The sequence below is a fragment of the Aspergillus bombycis genome (genome assembly GCF_001792695.1).
Source record: "Aspergillus bombycis strain NRRL26010 chromosome Unknown contig00096, whole genome shotgun sequence".
Taxonomy (NCBI): Eukaryota; Fungi; Ascomycota; class Eurotiomycetes; order Eurotiales; family Aspergillaceae; genus Aspergillus; species Aspergillus bombycis.
The window spans coordinates 1-12,959 of NW_019170098.1; the positions used below are offsets into that span (position 1 = coordinate 1).

The window sequence follows — 12,959 nt, forward strand, 5'->3', positions numbered from 1 at the left end:
CTTGTTGTGTGCAGCGGCAACAATTCTGATATCTAGAGCCAAAACTGCAGGTGAATAAGTAGTTCATGCAGAATACGCGCTAGGCTCAGTAGATACATGGCCCACGCTATCATGTTGTAGCCGTTATTCTACGATATCAGGAGTTTTTCCTTGCTAGCCTTGACGGCATGGAATCATATGGTTAGGAGTAGATATCTTCCCATAACTTACACCGATAGCGTGGCGCATGATTCGATCACCTTTGCGTAAAACGTACTGACAGTAGGTGTGACGGAAGGTATATTGCTCCCATTATTTAGACAGCTCAACAAGTGTCTAGGCAATCTGTTGTTTGGTTCATATTCCTTACTGTACTGTTGATAGGTGGCAATAACTATCGGCTCAGTAAAAGCTAGATTAGCTTTCTAGTTATTGCTTTGATCTTTAGGTTCACTGAAATCATAGTTATAGAATAATAGGTGACTGGGTCTGTAATTATAACTATAGTCTTTCTTCCATTTAGTGTAGGATTTATCTTGTTAGGAATCAAAGTTGGTATTCAACTGATTGAACTGTTGGTGCTGGCTATTAGTATTTAATTCGGCTGTGTCGAATTTAACAGTGTAGTTATTAGATTGCTGGGTGCCAGCTTGTTAAGAGAGGTTTTATCGGCTTTAGCAGTATATGCTTTTACTATATAGTTGAGAATAAGGTACTATTAGTTAGGAGAACTTGAAGGGTTGTATTGAAACTGATTCTATTGTTAATCATCTCGATTATTCTATCTAGGGCTACTGTAGTTGGTAGACTTATCATCTAGTAGTAGTTGACCTGGCCTTGGCCCTTGTAGACTGTTTACTTGTTTTTTGTTGATCCTAGATTTGATATCGGCTCGACTGCTGATATTGGTTTTGCGATAATATGGTTATAGTTATTGACTGTCTAGATTGCAATATCTGGAATTGGTAGAGAATAGTCGATAGGTCAATAGCGATAGGCAGTAGAACTGCTAACGAAGATATGTTGGGTATACTAGACTTCAACTCTGACTGAGTGCCCTTAGCTGATTGAGATTGAACAATGCAACGCAACAGAAAGGCGACTTAAGCTGACCCCCTACTGAAAGGCGGTCTTTTCCGCGCCACATTTACCTTTACCCGTTTTCTTGGTGTGTACTCCGTACCTGCCTTCCCTTCGGACATGAGCGACACCTTCACTGCCACATACTAGTATTTACCTGACTATCACAAGTGGTTGAAGATTCGAAGCACTTCGACTCCCGTACAACGAGCCGTTAGGCAACAACCTATCACAGTCAAGAACTCGGTCACAATCGCAATTTGTTGTAAGCACGCCTTCGTCAGTAATCTCGTCAACCAACGACCTGTGTCTGTCTTTTCCTTTATCATGACCATCGATCGCGCTAGGGTTCGCAATGCTTTCATATATAATGATACAGGTGACTGTCTTGGTGAAATGCGACAGAATGGATCAGTAACGGAAGCTACATTTCTCTGGATCCTGAACCATAGATCCTGAACCATATTTTGCTCATTACAGACGCCGAACTCCAAGTCAAAGCACGATCTTCTCAGCAGAACATTTTGCCAACTAGCAACATCCTTGAGCCTGGCGATTATGATGTCTATTCTCATGGCAAGTGTTCTGATCTTAAAAGTACTTGCTTGGACTGCTTTGCTAACTAAAATAGCTACTATCGAACTTACTAAGGAATCCTGGGTCCAACGAATTATATCACATAGTGTCAATGCCCAAGAAGACAGATTCCGTGAAAGATTCCGTGAACGAAATGGACAGTGCGTCTTGTCGGGTGTCATAGACATAAACGCGGATATGAAAGACTGGTCCGCATTTGAGGGTGCCCATATTTTTCCCCTTCGAGAGGGAACTCGTATGGATTAGGGATAATTTTTGAAGATGAATTACCGACATTGACAATACGACAGGTCATTCAAAGATACATTCTTATCAGAACAGTTTCCTTATACAGCGTAATTTCCATCTGATGTTCGACAACTACCTAATCTCGGTAAACCTAGATGTGAGTGACTCTGCAGGAGATATTATTATTATTCCGCACTAATAATTCTCTTGAAAGGGCGATTATAAGATTATAGTATTCAATCGTGATATGTTTGGTATTGATGGGAGAGTCCTAGATCCTATATGTCGTAATCCGATGGATCCACACCGCGTATCGGATGAGTTACTTCGGTAGCATTTCCTGCAATCAGTGCTTGCGAACATGAGAGGAGCAGGCGAGCCCATCGTCGAACATGATTTCCCTCCCGGCACAGACATTCTTAAGGAGATACGTGAAGGGCCCTATGCACGGGAAAGATTGGAAATGGAACTTGCATCAAGATTACGCTCCTTCGAAGTTTAGATGGTATTACCAGAAGAGAAATTACTTTTGTACAACTGACTGGTGTAAATCAGTGCAGGCTAGAATACCCAAATATATGAACTGGCAGCGCACCTTTGCGCAAAGAATATTTCCTGGGGTGGAGGAAGCAGGAATACTCATTTCGATGTCGTCCGAAAGTCCCGGGACGAACGGGCTCCTCGCACAGGTGGCGAGAGTGAAACCTTGCGGTCTACATCTGAGTGGGGAAGTATGGTATCGGTTAATCCCTGGAGCCTCTCACAATATTTCATCCTGACCTAGATACTAGGGCCCAACCCAATCCGGTTGGCTGAGGCTTTTCAGCTACCACTTAGGGGCTGCGATATTTATTTACCGGTCACCACTGAGGGTCGTATCAAAGCCATATCTAGGCCTAGTTTGGTAGATCTGCAAGCTATATGGTGCTACCGTGTACAGGTGAAAACCACCACCTGATAGCTCTCAAGCAGTCACTTGGCTGGGCCATCCCTGTCCTCCAGTTCAGCGTCCCCACCGTCTATAGTTTGCCTACTCTGTAAACCAACGCCTCCTTTCTGCCTGGAGTCGGTTAGAGGATCTACGGGATAAACGTCCTGTCCGACGGGACGCCACGCGGAGTCTGTGCGCCCCCGTCCATTATATGATTCCTCACATTCCATGGACGTACCAGCTTTGGCTACCTATCTGGTGTGTGCTATGATGGGGGATCCGGTATTTATTTCCGATGGCCAGGGGCATAAACTCTGGTCACATCAGGTAAGACTCTGATACGGAGATCCCTTCGCCATGTACAGCTTTGGCTGTCCGCCCTGGGGCTAGTTGATTGATTCGCGTATATGTATATTTTGGTCCGGGGCGGGGCCACCCAACAGAATCACATAGGAAAAGATTAACACACGTCCGCAAAGTTTGCAATTTGATGGTTAAAGTAGACTTGATTATATCTACATAGCCCTTAACTCAGCAATACCTTATCTTGATTATATTTCATCTGACACCTGATCTGACACTATTACTCGATGATGAATTGTTCAATAGCATGATTTATTTTATATAACACTTTTGGTATTGATTTCTCAACAACCAGAGGTTGTGTAGTGTAATGGTTAGCACCCAGGATTCTGATTCCTGTAATCCCGGTTCGATCCCGGGCACGACCTGGCTTTCTTTTTTGCTAATTAAACAAAATCAATCCAGAAGTGATTGATGAGATGTTTTTTTTTTTTATTTTTTCCCCCTTCATAGCCAGGTCTGCATACAGTGCCTAGTATGACTCGGTCGTTTTCTCCTAGGGTGGTAATTCTACCGACTATCAACGACTGCTTGGCGGAATCGTTTACGGTAGTCTTATCTCAGATTGATAACTCTATATTTACCATGGTTCTTGGCCATCACACCGTCTTGTGGACTATTAGACTGTGCGTTGACCATCCAATTCAGGTCCTTGTGTATCCTCCTTCTTGTCTGATGTAGGGTGTAGACGGTTGGCATAACCGGGCCTTTACCAACATATCACAATGGAAGTAAACCCGCTTACAGCTATGTAACATTGAGAAAGTACAGATTATCCATACTCCTCGCCGAAAGTAGATCTTCTAGTGTGGCCATATTCAGGGCCATGTTGTGGTATGTCTTCTTTAGACGTGCCTACCTTTGCAGTGTTGGTGTATATGGTTTGATTAGTGTTTATCCATCCATGTCCGGCCTGGGTGTTCGTGAATGGTGAGGCTGACATTTGAGGCTAGAGTGTGACAGTAGTATATTGTCAAGGCCGGAGATGGCACTGTTGGTTCCTTCAACCATGTATAGTGGTATCTAAGGGTGTAGAGGGGGTGGTATAAAAGATAATACCTTGATGGCGGGTCTGGAGTATCTACTAGTAAAGTGTCAAGAGACACTTGTCTAGCACCATGGCTAAATAACTCATAGTCATACGGAACAGGCTATACCAGACAAAGAAATCAGAACAGAACGAAGGTAAGGGTGTGACGAGTTGGATCGTGTATGGGGCTGGACATTCAATGATGCTCGGTTACTGGTAGTGCGTCACCCGCGATATGATACAGCGCAACATATGTAGGTTCAGAGCTGGGGTGTGGGCATTTTACATCGGTGAGGCATGGCTGAAGATGGTATACGCGAAATCTAGGTATCAGGGCAGGTTGGATGATTCTATGTTCGTGGCCAGGCAACATGGTTTGGGTGCCAGGACCTTGGCTGTTGTGTCTGGTGGTTTATCTTCAGCTATTGACTCGGCTTTGCCTGCCAACTCTGCGGATAAGAGCGGTGATCGAAGGGAGTCGGTGAAGCAACGGTAAAAAGACAGAGAGTGTGTCTCCCTGGTAGGTTTTCTTGAACATGAAAGAAAGAAAAAAAAAAAAAAGATAGGTCGTGCCCGGGATCGAACCGGGATTACAGGAATCAGAATCCTGGGTGCTAACCATTACACTACACAACCGTTGGTCGTTGAAAGGTCTTCCCTTTTATGGTATATGAAAGTAATCATGCTCTAGAAGCTTGAATTTCTACGAAAGTACCCGATATTGGACTTTATCTTTGTTGACCATAATGTCGCAGCTGAAACCATAATGAGCCCCTGTAAATATACTTCCATGGCTGAAGACCAGTGATTCGTAAGGTTTCAAATGAAAGGATCAACAAAAGTCCACCACAAACTTTCTTTCCAACTCAAGCTGAAGTCAATGCATGCTTACATCCATTGATACACAGCTGAATTAGGGTTAAGTGGGGTGTCTCACAGCCCAGATTTGTTGTGTAACTTTCCGGCCGGGTTTGTAATGATCTAGATGCTGGATAGGGTTATTGTAAAACAGCCTGAGTGTGTAATTAATTAGATATGTACGACATGAAGGAGGATATGTTGCCGCCTGCTCGTTAACTAAGTTGGAGATGCATATGGTCTATCATTGTGGCTGTGTGCATCGAGGTAGCCCGTTGGCTAAGCCACTTAAGCGCCTGCTCGGTTCTCTAGTTGGGATACAGATATCGCCACTGGAGATTGTCATGTACGGACTAGGACAGTGAATCCATAGTAGGCAGCAATGATTTCAATGCTGCAGGAGTGAAACATTCAATCTATTTTTGGTCATTTGGGTGGTGCCCAAGGCTTGATTCGTGAAGATAGTAAAAGTTATTGTATATACAAACGGACAAATGAAATTAGCGAAAAGATACCATTTTACTCCTCATCAGCTTCCATCTCATCATCCTCGTCCTCGTCCTCGTCATCGTCATCGTCATTAAACTCCACACCCATCTCACCGGTGATATCCCACCGGTCTCCCTTGGCGGCAGCGCTGACGTACTTGACAAACTTGAGGGTACCGCTGTCGCGCAGGACAATGCTCAGTCGGTTCCAGCCGGCAGAAGTGCTGAATAGGATGCCGTCATCTTCATCCGCGGCGGCAGAACGGTAGATGGCTGCGTCGCCCTCCTCCTCGTCGTCCCCAGCCATGTAGAGCTCGTAGCCACCCACGGCGGGCTCCTCAGCGTCACTCTTAGGCTCCTTCTCCTTGGGCTCGGCCTTCGGCTTCTTCTCGGACTCGCCGTTCTCGCCCTCTTCATCATCATCATCCTCTTCATCTTCCTCATCTTCGTCACCCCCCTTCTCCCATCCCGGTGTAGGGGTCAGGGACAGCGTGAACTCCAACCGGGGCTCTTCACCATCGTAGCCGCTGGCCAGAGTGTAGTCTTGTCCACGACGGAAGCGGCGTGCCATAAAGTCGTAGCTTGTGAGACGTTCCGCACCGGTAATGGCGGCGAGCCATTTGCGGAATGCGGGGGAAGGAAAGACGTCGTTGAGCAGCTCCTGAAGGGGGCTCTTCTCGTCCTGGGCAGCGGCTGAATGCTGCAGGAACATGTAGCGCTGCTTGTGAGGGGGACGGGCGACAGTCCATCCGGTCTGTGCCTGGATCTCATCTGATGATTGAGGAAGTGTCGTCTTCTCTTGTTCCTCGATATATTCTCGCACGCGGGCAGAGAACTTTTCTGACAGGAACTGTTCCAAGTTGAGCGAGGACTCATTGGTGAATGTCTCCGACATCTCCTCCGCGATGTCTGGGGTGAGATAGGATGGTGCGATGTACTGGATCAAGAAGTTGAGATCGGCCTCGGTAAATTCGGTGCTGTTGGGTTGCTCCTCCACTTTGCCTTTGCCCTTGCCCTCAACCTCCTCCGATTCATTCTCGCACACGACCGTCTTAGGTTGGGGGAGGTCGTAGATGTCACCGCGTCCCTGAAGCTGAGCGAGACTACTCCGCTCGGCAAGCTTTTCCTCTAGACCCTCCTCGTAGCCGTCTTCTCCCTTCTGGGGAATATGGAACCATCCACTGATGGCCATACGCACGCGCTTCTTCGACCTATCCTCGCCCTCCTTGAAATGGTAAACCTCCTCGACGTCATGGAAACTCTCACCAGGCTGAACGGTGAAGAAGCTCAGCTGGTTGAAGGCGGGTGGGATGCTGAGACTGAAGTCGGGGCTGGGGATCTTGACGTCCTCACCCTCTGCATCCTTCTTCGTGGTCGTGGGGTACAGGCGCAGCGCACCACCCCATTCCGCCTGCCAGGGGGTGTCCGGATCAGTCAAATACAAGATGTAGCTGACACGTCTGCTTCCAATGACATCGTCATGGCACAGAAGATGGCATCCCTCGTTGTAGATGTTGATAGCCATATCGGTCTTGCGACCACTCAGCTTGCCCGAGCCAGTCACGGACGACAGGTATTCACGGAAGCGGGCGGAGTACATGGCGTCACGAAGCTTCAGCAGGGAGGGGAGTCGCGACAGGGATGCATCGTCCAGCCCATCCAGGTTCGCCAAATCTCCGGACTGGAAAATCTTGTAGATATCCGTCTCTTTCTCGGTGAAGTCCAAGTGCTGTTGGATTTCGTTGCGGACTGCGCGCAGCAAGGAGGGCTCGATTAAGGGATGGATGACTCCATGCTTGTACCTTGATTGATGATCAGCATTCTACACATGTAGTTTGTTTTATTTTCGAAGTGTGGTTGCGAGAACTCAGGTGTCGACATACGGTGCGGACTCGGCGTATTGCTCGGTATACTTGTGCTGCTCCGTGGGTTCAAACAGACCATCGCGGAAGCGCGCGGCGGCTTCTTCGCTCGTCAATGCCCGTCTCTTGGAATCTGGCTGGTCATTGCCACCCAGCGATTCTCTTCCCTCAGTCTTGCGCTTCATATTGTGTGATGTGAGGGGATTGGAAAGAGGAGAATACGGAGAGAGTATCGGCCTGATTAGGTTTGGGAGAGTCTTTTTTTTTTTCCTTCTTTCTCTTTTTTGGGCGGTGAGAGGTTCAAAGGCAGCGATCAGGCCACAAATCAGGCCATTTTCGAGTCAAATTAATTACTTGATATACGTTCGTTATTTTTAATTAATATGAATAATAAGAAAAAAAAATACTACTATAGAGCATTCTCTTCTTTGGTTAATTCTCTGGTGAGTAGATCTCATTTTTTGTAGCTTCAATAATGTTGAGAATGTGAGTTTCAACAATTACTAACTGATCTTTTTACTGGGATAGAATTTAATAGAATATACCTGTAGGTTCGTAATGACTAGAAGAATTACTAAACGAAGTGGGAACCTACAACAGTAGATGTTATCGCATCGAAATGTGTACCTGGAAAATGGAGGGTTAGGTTTTGACGAAGAGGATAAATTCAATAAAGGCTGCCTTTTAAGACGTCATCAGCCGATGAGCATAAACAACATCAATCAATCAATCAATCATCCACCACCGCCACAACCACAACCCGGCCACGCGTTCATCATCTTCATTCTAAAAATTAAACAGAAAAACCCTAATCTTGGCGTCCGACATCCACATCGACAATTCAGGCACCATGCAGCCCACTCAGGACAATGAAAGCAATCCGAATGATCGGCCAGGGACTCCACCGCGCCCGCCTTATTCCCCAGTAACTCCGGTCTTCGCTCATCTGGCCCCAGTCCAGAACGCCTCCGCGTCCAACGGTGCGCCATCACATCCCATTATTCCCCCGGCCTCGTCGCCGTCGCCAACGAGTCGCATTGGCGGTACAGCAGCCTCGCTGCCTACGACACCGGCCGTCTTTGCGCCGGAGCCCGCTGCTGTGCCAATCTCGGAAAGCGAGAACCCCGATGCGATCGCGTTGCGGTCCACCATTTCGATACTACAGCTTCAGAAGCAGCAAAGTCTGCGCGATATACGGACACTGGAGCGACTGAAGCAAGCGGCGGCAGCCGATCCTGAGGGGTTTGCGCGCGAACTGGCGGCGGGAAACCTGACCGCGAAAGACCCGGGAGGTTCGTGAACTTCACGCATGACGAGGAGGAGGACGACGATGATGATGATAAGATGGCGGATTCGAAAGAAGGGGGTGCGTCGGGCCTGGGGACCATACCTACACCACAAAACGTGGTACGCATGCCACCGATCAACTGGAACAAGTATCAGATCGTGGGCGAGCCGCTGGATCGGATGCACGAGGATCAACGACGACGTCCGTCTCCTGGGGAGGCTAGACGAGAGGAACCTGCGCAGCGGGCGCCGGAGCATGTTCTTGCGTCACCGTACCGACCATTAGTAGATAAACTAGAGAACCCAGACAAAGTAAGAGGAGCCAACAGGAACAAGAAGACATAAAGATTGGAGAAGAGAATTCTGTGAATGGTGAAGCTAGACTCTATGGTACAGTCTCATGTGAAAAGGGTTCACTCTGAGCAATAACAACGGTAGCGTTCATTCACCGTGTCTCTATTACATGGGAGAAAGACAAGCAAGAAGACAATGATGTATGCCTGCCGGTCTGTTACATGTCGCGCTGCGAATGCCAAACTAAGTTAGGGAACTTTCGGTCTAGCCGCGTGAAAGAAAGCAATGCCGGCCTACCACAGCCGGCTGTGGAGACTAAACGGAGGGGAGATCTATGAGAGAGTCTTTCTAAACTCCTCCATGTCGGCGATGGTCTTCAGGAGTCTATCGTGCGCCAGGCTAACCCTGTTGTACACCACCCTCGCATCCTCCAGTTCTTCTTCAACGGTACGACCCTCGGGAACCTGCAAGCTCGGAGACGGGGCCCTTGCCTGGTATCTGGGTGCATCGGACTGGGCCTCTGCCTGACGAGCTCTGCCGTGTGACTGACGCGCTGCCTTCTTTCTGAGGGCGTCGCGGTTCTCCGACATCGCCTTAAGTCGCTCCATGGTCGCCTTGGTGACTTCATGCGCCTTGACCCACGCCTGGGCTTTATGGCAGTCTGGCTTAACCTTCTTAAGTATGTCTGCGACATTTTCATCAGAGAGAGGAGACCCCGCAACGGTTCCTCTTTCAGCAGTTGGGAGGTTCTGTGAGGTTGATCAGAGAAGGATAATGGTTTACATATGGGAGGCGAGTCCTTACCGCATCAACGCGAGCTCTGATCGCATGGGACAAAGTGGAATCGCCCTCGGACAGCTCGAAGGGCTCGTCAAAAGAAGCTTGCTTAGCGGCCACATATCGAGCTCTCAACGCCAAGTCTGTTGAGAAGTTATCCATGGTGCAGATCTCGCTGTCGTTTTCCTCGTTACGCTCGCACTTGGCATGTCTAGTAATGATAAATGTAAGGATAGGGAGATATAGACAGAATCATCAGGTCAGTTTAGAGGGGAGACCGCTAAGAATGAAGAAAGAGAGGTTATATATCTCAGTGCTCTCGGCGAATTAGGATTATGTGACTTACCCAGACCTTCTGTGAGATTTCTTTGATCCCATGCTGTGAGGTAGAGATCGCGAACTTGTGATGGTGGATAGAAGGAAGGTACGCGAGCAGGAGATGGCAAGCAAGAGGACCCCAACGCTGTGGAACACATCAGAGACAGTGAATAAATGAAGCGGATTCTAAGAAATTCAGACCTATGGTCTTTGTTCTGCACCTCAGTATTCACCTGTGATATCATTCACTTTTGTGATCTTAGGCAGGACTGTTTTATGAGCTGCAAACACCAAACATGATGCTAGTGTGTATGCGTCTACTGTCAATATTATAAAGTATTTACTGTATATCTTTTATGTCCCTAGGCAGCAGGACTGCTCTTATTGGTAAGTCTGTAATGTCTTAGGAGAATGGACAGTCAGAGTCTTTCGAGCAGTAAAAGAAGCTATAGCTGATTATAATGTGTCATAAGTCTGGTAGTATAATGTATACTTTCTGTGGAATCTCAATGAAGATCCCTGATACTGTAGGTGCCAGACAAAGCATAAATCCCACATAGCCACGTACTCATGATCTAGCTGCTGCATCACCCAGATGTCGTATCCCTGACTCTATTTACATAGGACAAAAACCCTTTACGAAAAGAACCGATTATTCGGACGTGGAAGACCAAGGTGCTCTCTTAAAGTAGACCCTTCATAATCCTGACGGAAAAGGCCACGACGCTGCAACTCAGGTACCAGTCGTTCAACAACGTCGTCCAGCCCCTGCGGCAGGAATGGGAAAACGACAGTGAAACCATCAGCGCCCTCCTCGGCTAGCCAGGTACCCATTTCCTCCGCGATCGATTCAGGGGTACCAACAAAGGCAAGCCCCGAGTAGCCACCATATCGCTGTGCAAGCTGCCGGACGGTCAACTTCTCATCCTCGGCAAGCTTCAGGACGCCAGCACGGCCTGTCTTGCTCGCATTAGTCTCCGGAATATCCGTCGGTAGTGGACCATCTGGATCAAAGCCGGACGCATCCGTTCCCAGAGCAATGGACAAGGAGGCAATGGCGCTGTCGTAGTGGACTAGACTGTCGAGCTTGAGGCGCTTGGCCCTGGCCTCTTCCACACTGTCACCAACGACGACAAAGGCGGCCGGCAGGATCTTGATATGGCTACGATCCCGACCAGCTGCCACTGCACGGCCCTTGACGTCCGCATACAGCGCCTTTGCCGACTCCAAATCTCTCGGCGAGCAGAAGACCGCTTCGGCCGTTTCCGCCGCCAACTGTTTTCCTGGCTCGGACTGTCCCGCTTGAACAATCACAGGCCAGCCTTGAACCGGCCGCGCGATATTCAGGGGCCCCCTCACTTTCAGATCATCGCCCTTGTGGTCGAGAACATGCAACTTCTCCGGATCAAAGTAGACACCGGTCTCTTGATCGCGGATGAAGGCATCATCAGCAAAACTATCCCATAACCCGGTAACGACATCGTAGAACTCTCGGGCACGCTTGTAGCGATCAGCGTGTTCCACGTGTGCATCTAGTCCGAAGTTCTTCGCAGACTCCGGATTACCGGTGGTGACGATGTTCCAAGCCGCGCGGCCGCCACTGAGATGATCCAGCGAGGCGAAGCGTCGCGCGATATGGTAGGGCTCATCGTAAGTCGTGGATGCTGTGGCCGCGAGCCCAATCTTCTCTGTGACAACTGATAGCGCCGAGAGTAGAGTGAACGGCTCGAAGGATGTCACGGTGTGGCTGCGTTTAAGCGCCTCAACGGGCATGTTCAGCACGGCGAGGTGATCGGCCATGAAGAAGGCGTCGAATTTGGCATCTTCTAGCTTCTTGATGAAGGATTTGAGATGGGTGAGATTGAAATTGGCGTCTGGATAGGCGCCGGGGTATCGCCATGCGCCGGTGTGTAAGCTGACCGGCCGCATGAATGCGGTCAAATGTAGTGATTTCTCAGGCATGGTCTCTTATACTGGGGTTCTGGTTATGGGCTGGATGGTTCTGTAGGACAAGAAAGTTCCACTATTGCCAGCGGGGCTGAAGCATTATTATCGTGACCTATATACATGTCAGTTATCTTGTGATGACAAATGTGTTTGCGGATGAGTGAAACTGAGGTTGCGATCACGACATCGATAGCCTATCGTGTGGAGAGTATCTGTATTTCTCAACATGGTTTACAAAGCAGGATTACCCCAACTAACTATGAGATAAAGTGGAGTTGCTTAGGAAGATGAAGGCAGCTAACTATAATACTAAAGCGTATAGATTGAATACGTGATCATCATGCGTGTGTTAGCTAGGCACAACCAGTTCTGTGAATTCGAGGTATTTGTCTGGATATTTCTGAGATTGATTGATTCTTAACTGATCTCCAGTGTAGGTGCTTCTTAAGTTAATGTGTTAGGGCTATAGTTAATTCTAGCCTTTAGTGCCACTGTGTCTTTTAGGACACTGTTACGCATGTTTTATACGGATGATGATTCTTTACATGATTTATCTTTCCTTCCTTTCTTGCTTTTAAAGAAAAGAATAAAGACGAAGAGAAGAACGATTGAATGAGGGTGACCTATTGCAATAGCTTGATGCAAAGCCCTAATCTACTGTAAGGCTCAGCAATATCTGTTAAACAAGCCGAAGTCTTCGATCTCAAGATATCTAGTTAACTTGTTCAAACTACTTATTATTTCAATGTGGGTAGGTCGGCATTCCTTCTTGAAGATACAATGAATAAACAATAACAATTCATGTTGTCATTACTTGAGGTGACAGAGATCGGCTTCAGAAACATGTAGATCAGTCGTTGAGCCGCCGATGCGAAGGCATGATTATTAGTACAGCCAAATGGACGGTGACTTAAACCTGG

At 47.9% G+C, this 12,959-nt stretch overlaps 4 protein-coding genes across 4 annotated transcripts; 1 reads left to right on the forward strand and 3 right to left on the reverse strand.

The window, feature by feature from the left end:
- Window positions 1-5,585: 5,585 nt before the first annotated feature.
- ABOM_008570 (oxidative DNA demethylase) lies at window positions 5,586-7,601 on the reverse strand (the record flags this gene model as incomplete). The annotated part of the gene is made up of 2 exons (XM_022535699.1): window positions 5,586-7,356; window positions 7,438-7,601. 2 exons carry the CDS (start codon window positions 7,599-7,601, stop codon window positions 5,586-5,588), a joined length of 1,935 nt encoding a protein of 644 aa, XP_022385785.1.
- A 665-nt stretch (window positions 7,602-8,266) lies between these two features.
- Window positions 8,267-9,048, forward strand: ABOM_008571 (uncharacterized protein; the record flags this gene model as incomplete). Its single annotated transcript, XM_022535700.1, has 2 exons — window positions 8,267-8,658; window positions 8,700-9,048. 2 exons carry the CDS (start codon window positions 8,267-8,269, stop codon window positions 9,046-9,048), a joined length of 741 nt encoding a protein of 246 aa, XP_022385784.1.
- A 281-nt stretch (window positions 9,049-9,329) lies between these two features.
- Window positions 9,330-10,152, reverse strand: ABOM_008572 (uncharacterized protein; the record flags this gene model as incomplete). Its single annotated transcript, XM_022535701.1, has 3 exons — window positions 9,330-9,746; window positions 9,802-9,985; window positions 10,121-10,152. 3 exons carry the CDS (start codon window positions 10,150-10,152, stop codon window positions 9,330-9,332), a joined length of 633 nt encoding a protein of 210 aa, XP_022385783.1.
- Window positions 10,153-10,728: 576 nt separating this feature from the next.
- On the reverse strand, window positions 10,729-12,054 carry ABOM_008573 (LLM class flavin-dependent oxidoreductase; the record flags this gene model as incomplete). Its single annotated transcript, XM_022535702.1, has 1 exon — window positions 10,729-12,054. One exon carries the CDS (start codon window positions 12,052-12,054, stop codon window positions 10,729-10,731), a length of 1,326 nt encoding a protein of 441 aa, XP_022385782.1.
- Window positions 12,055-12,959: the final 905 nt, after the last annotated feature.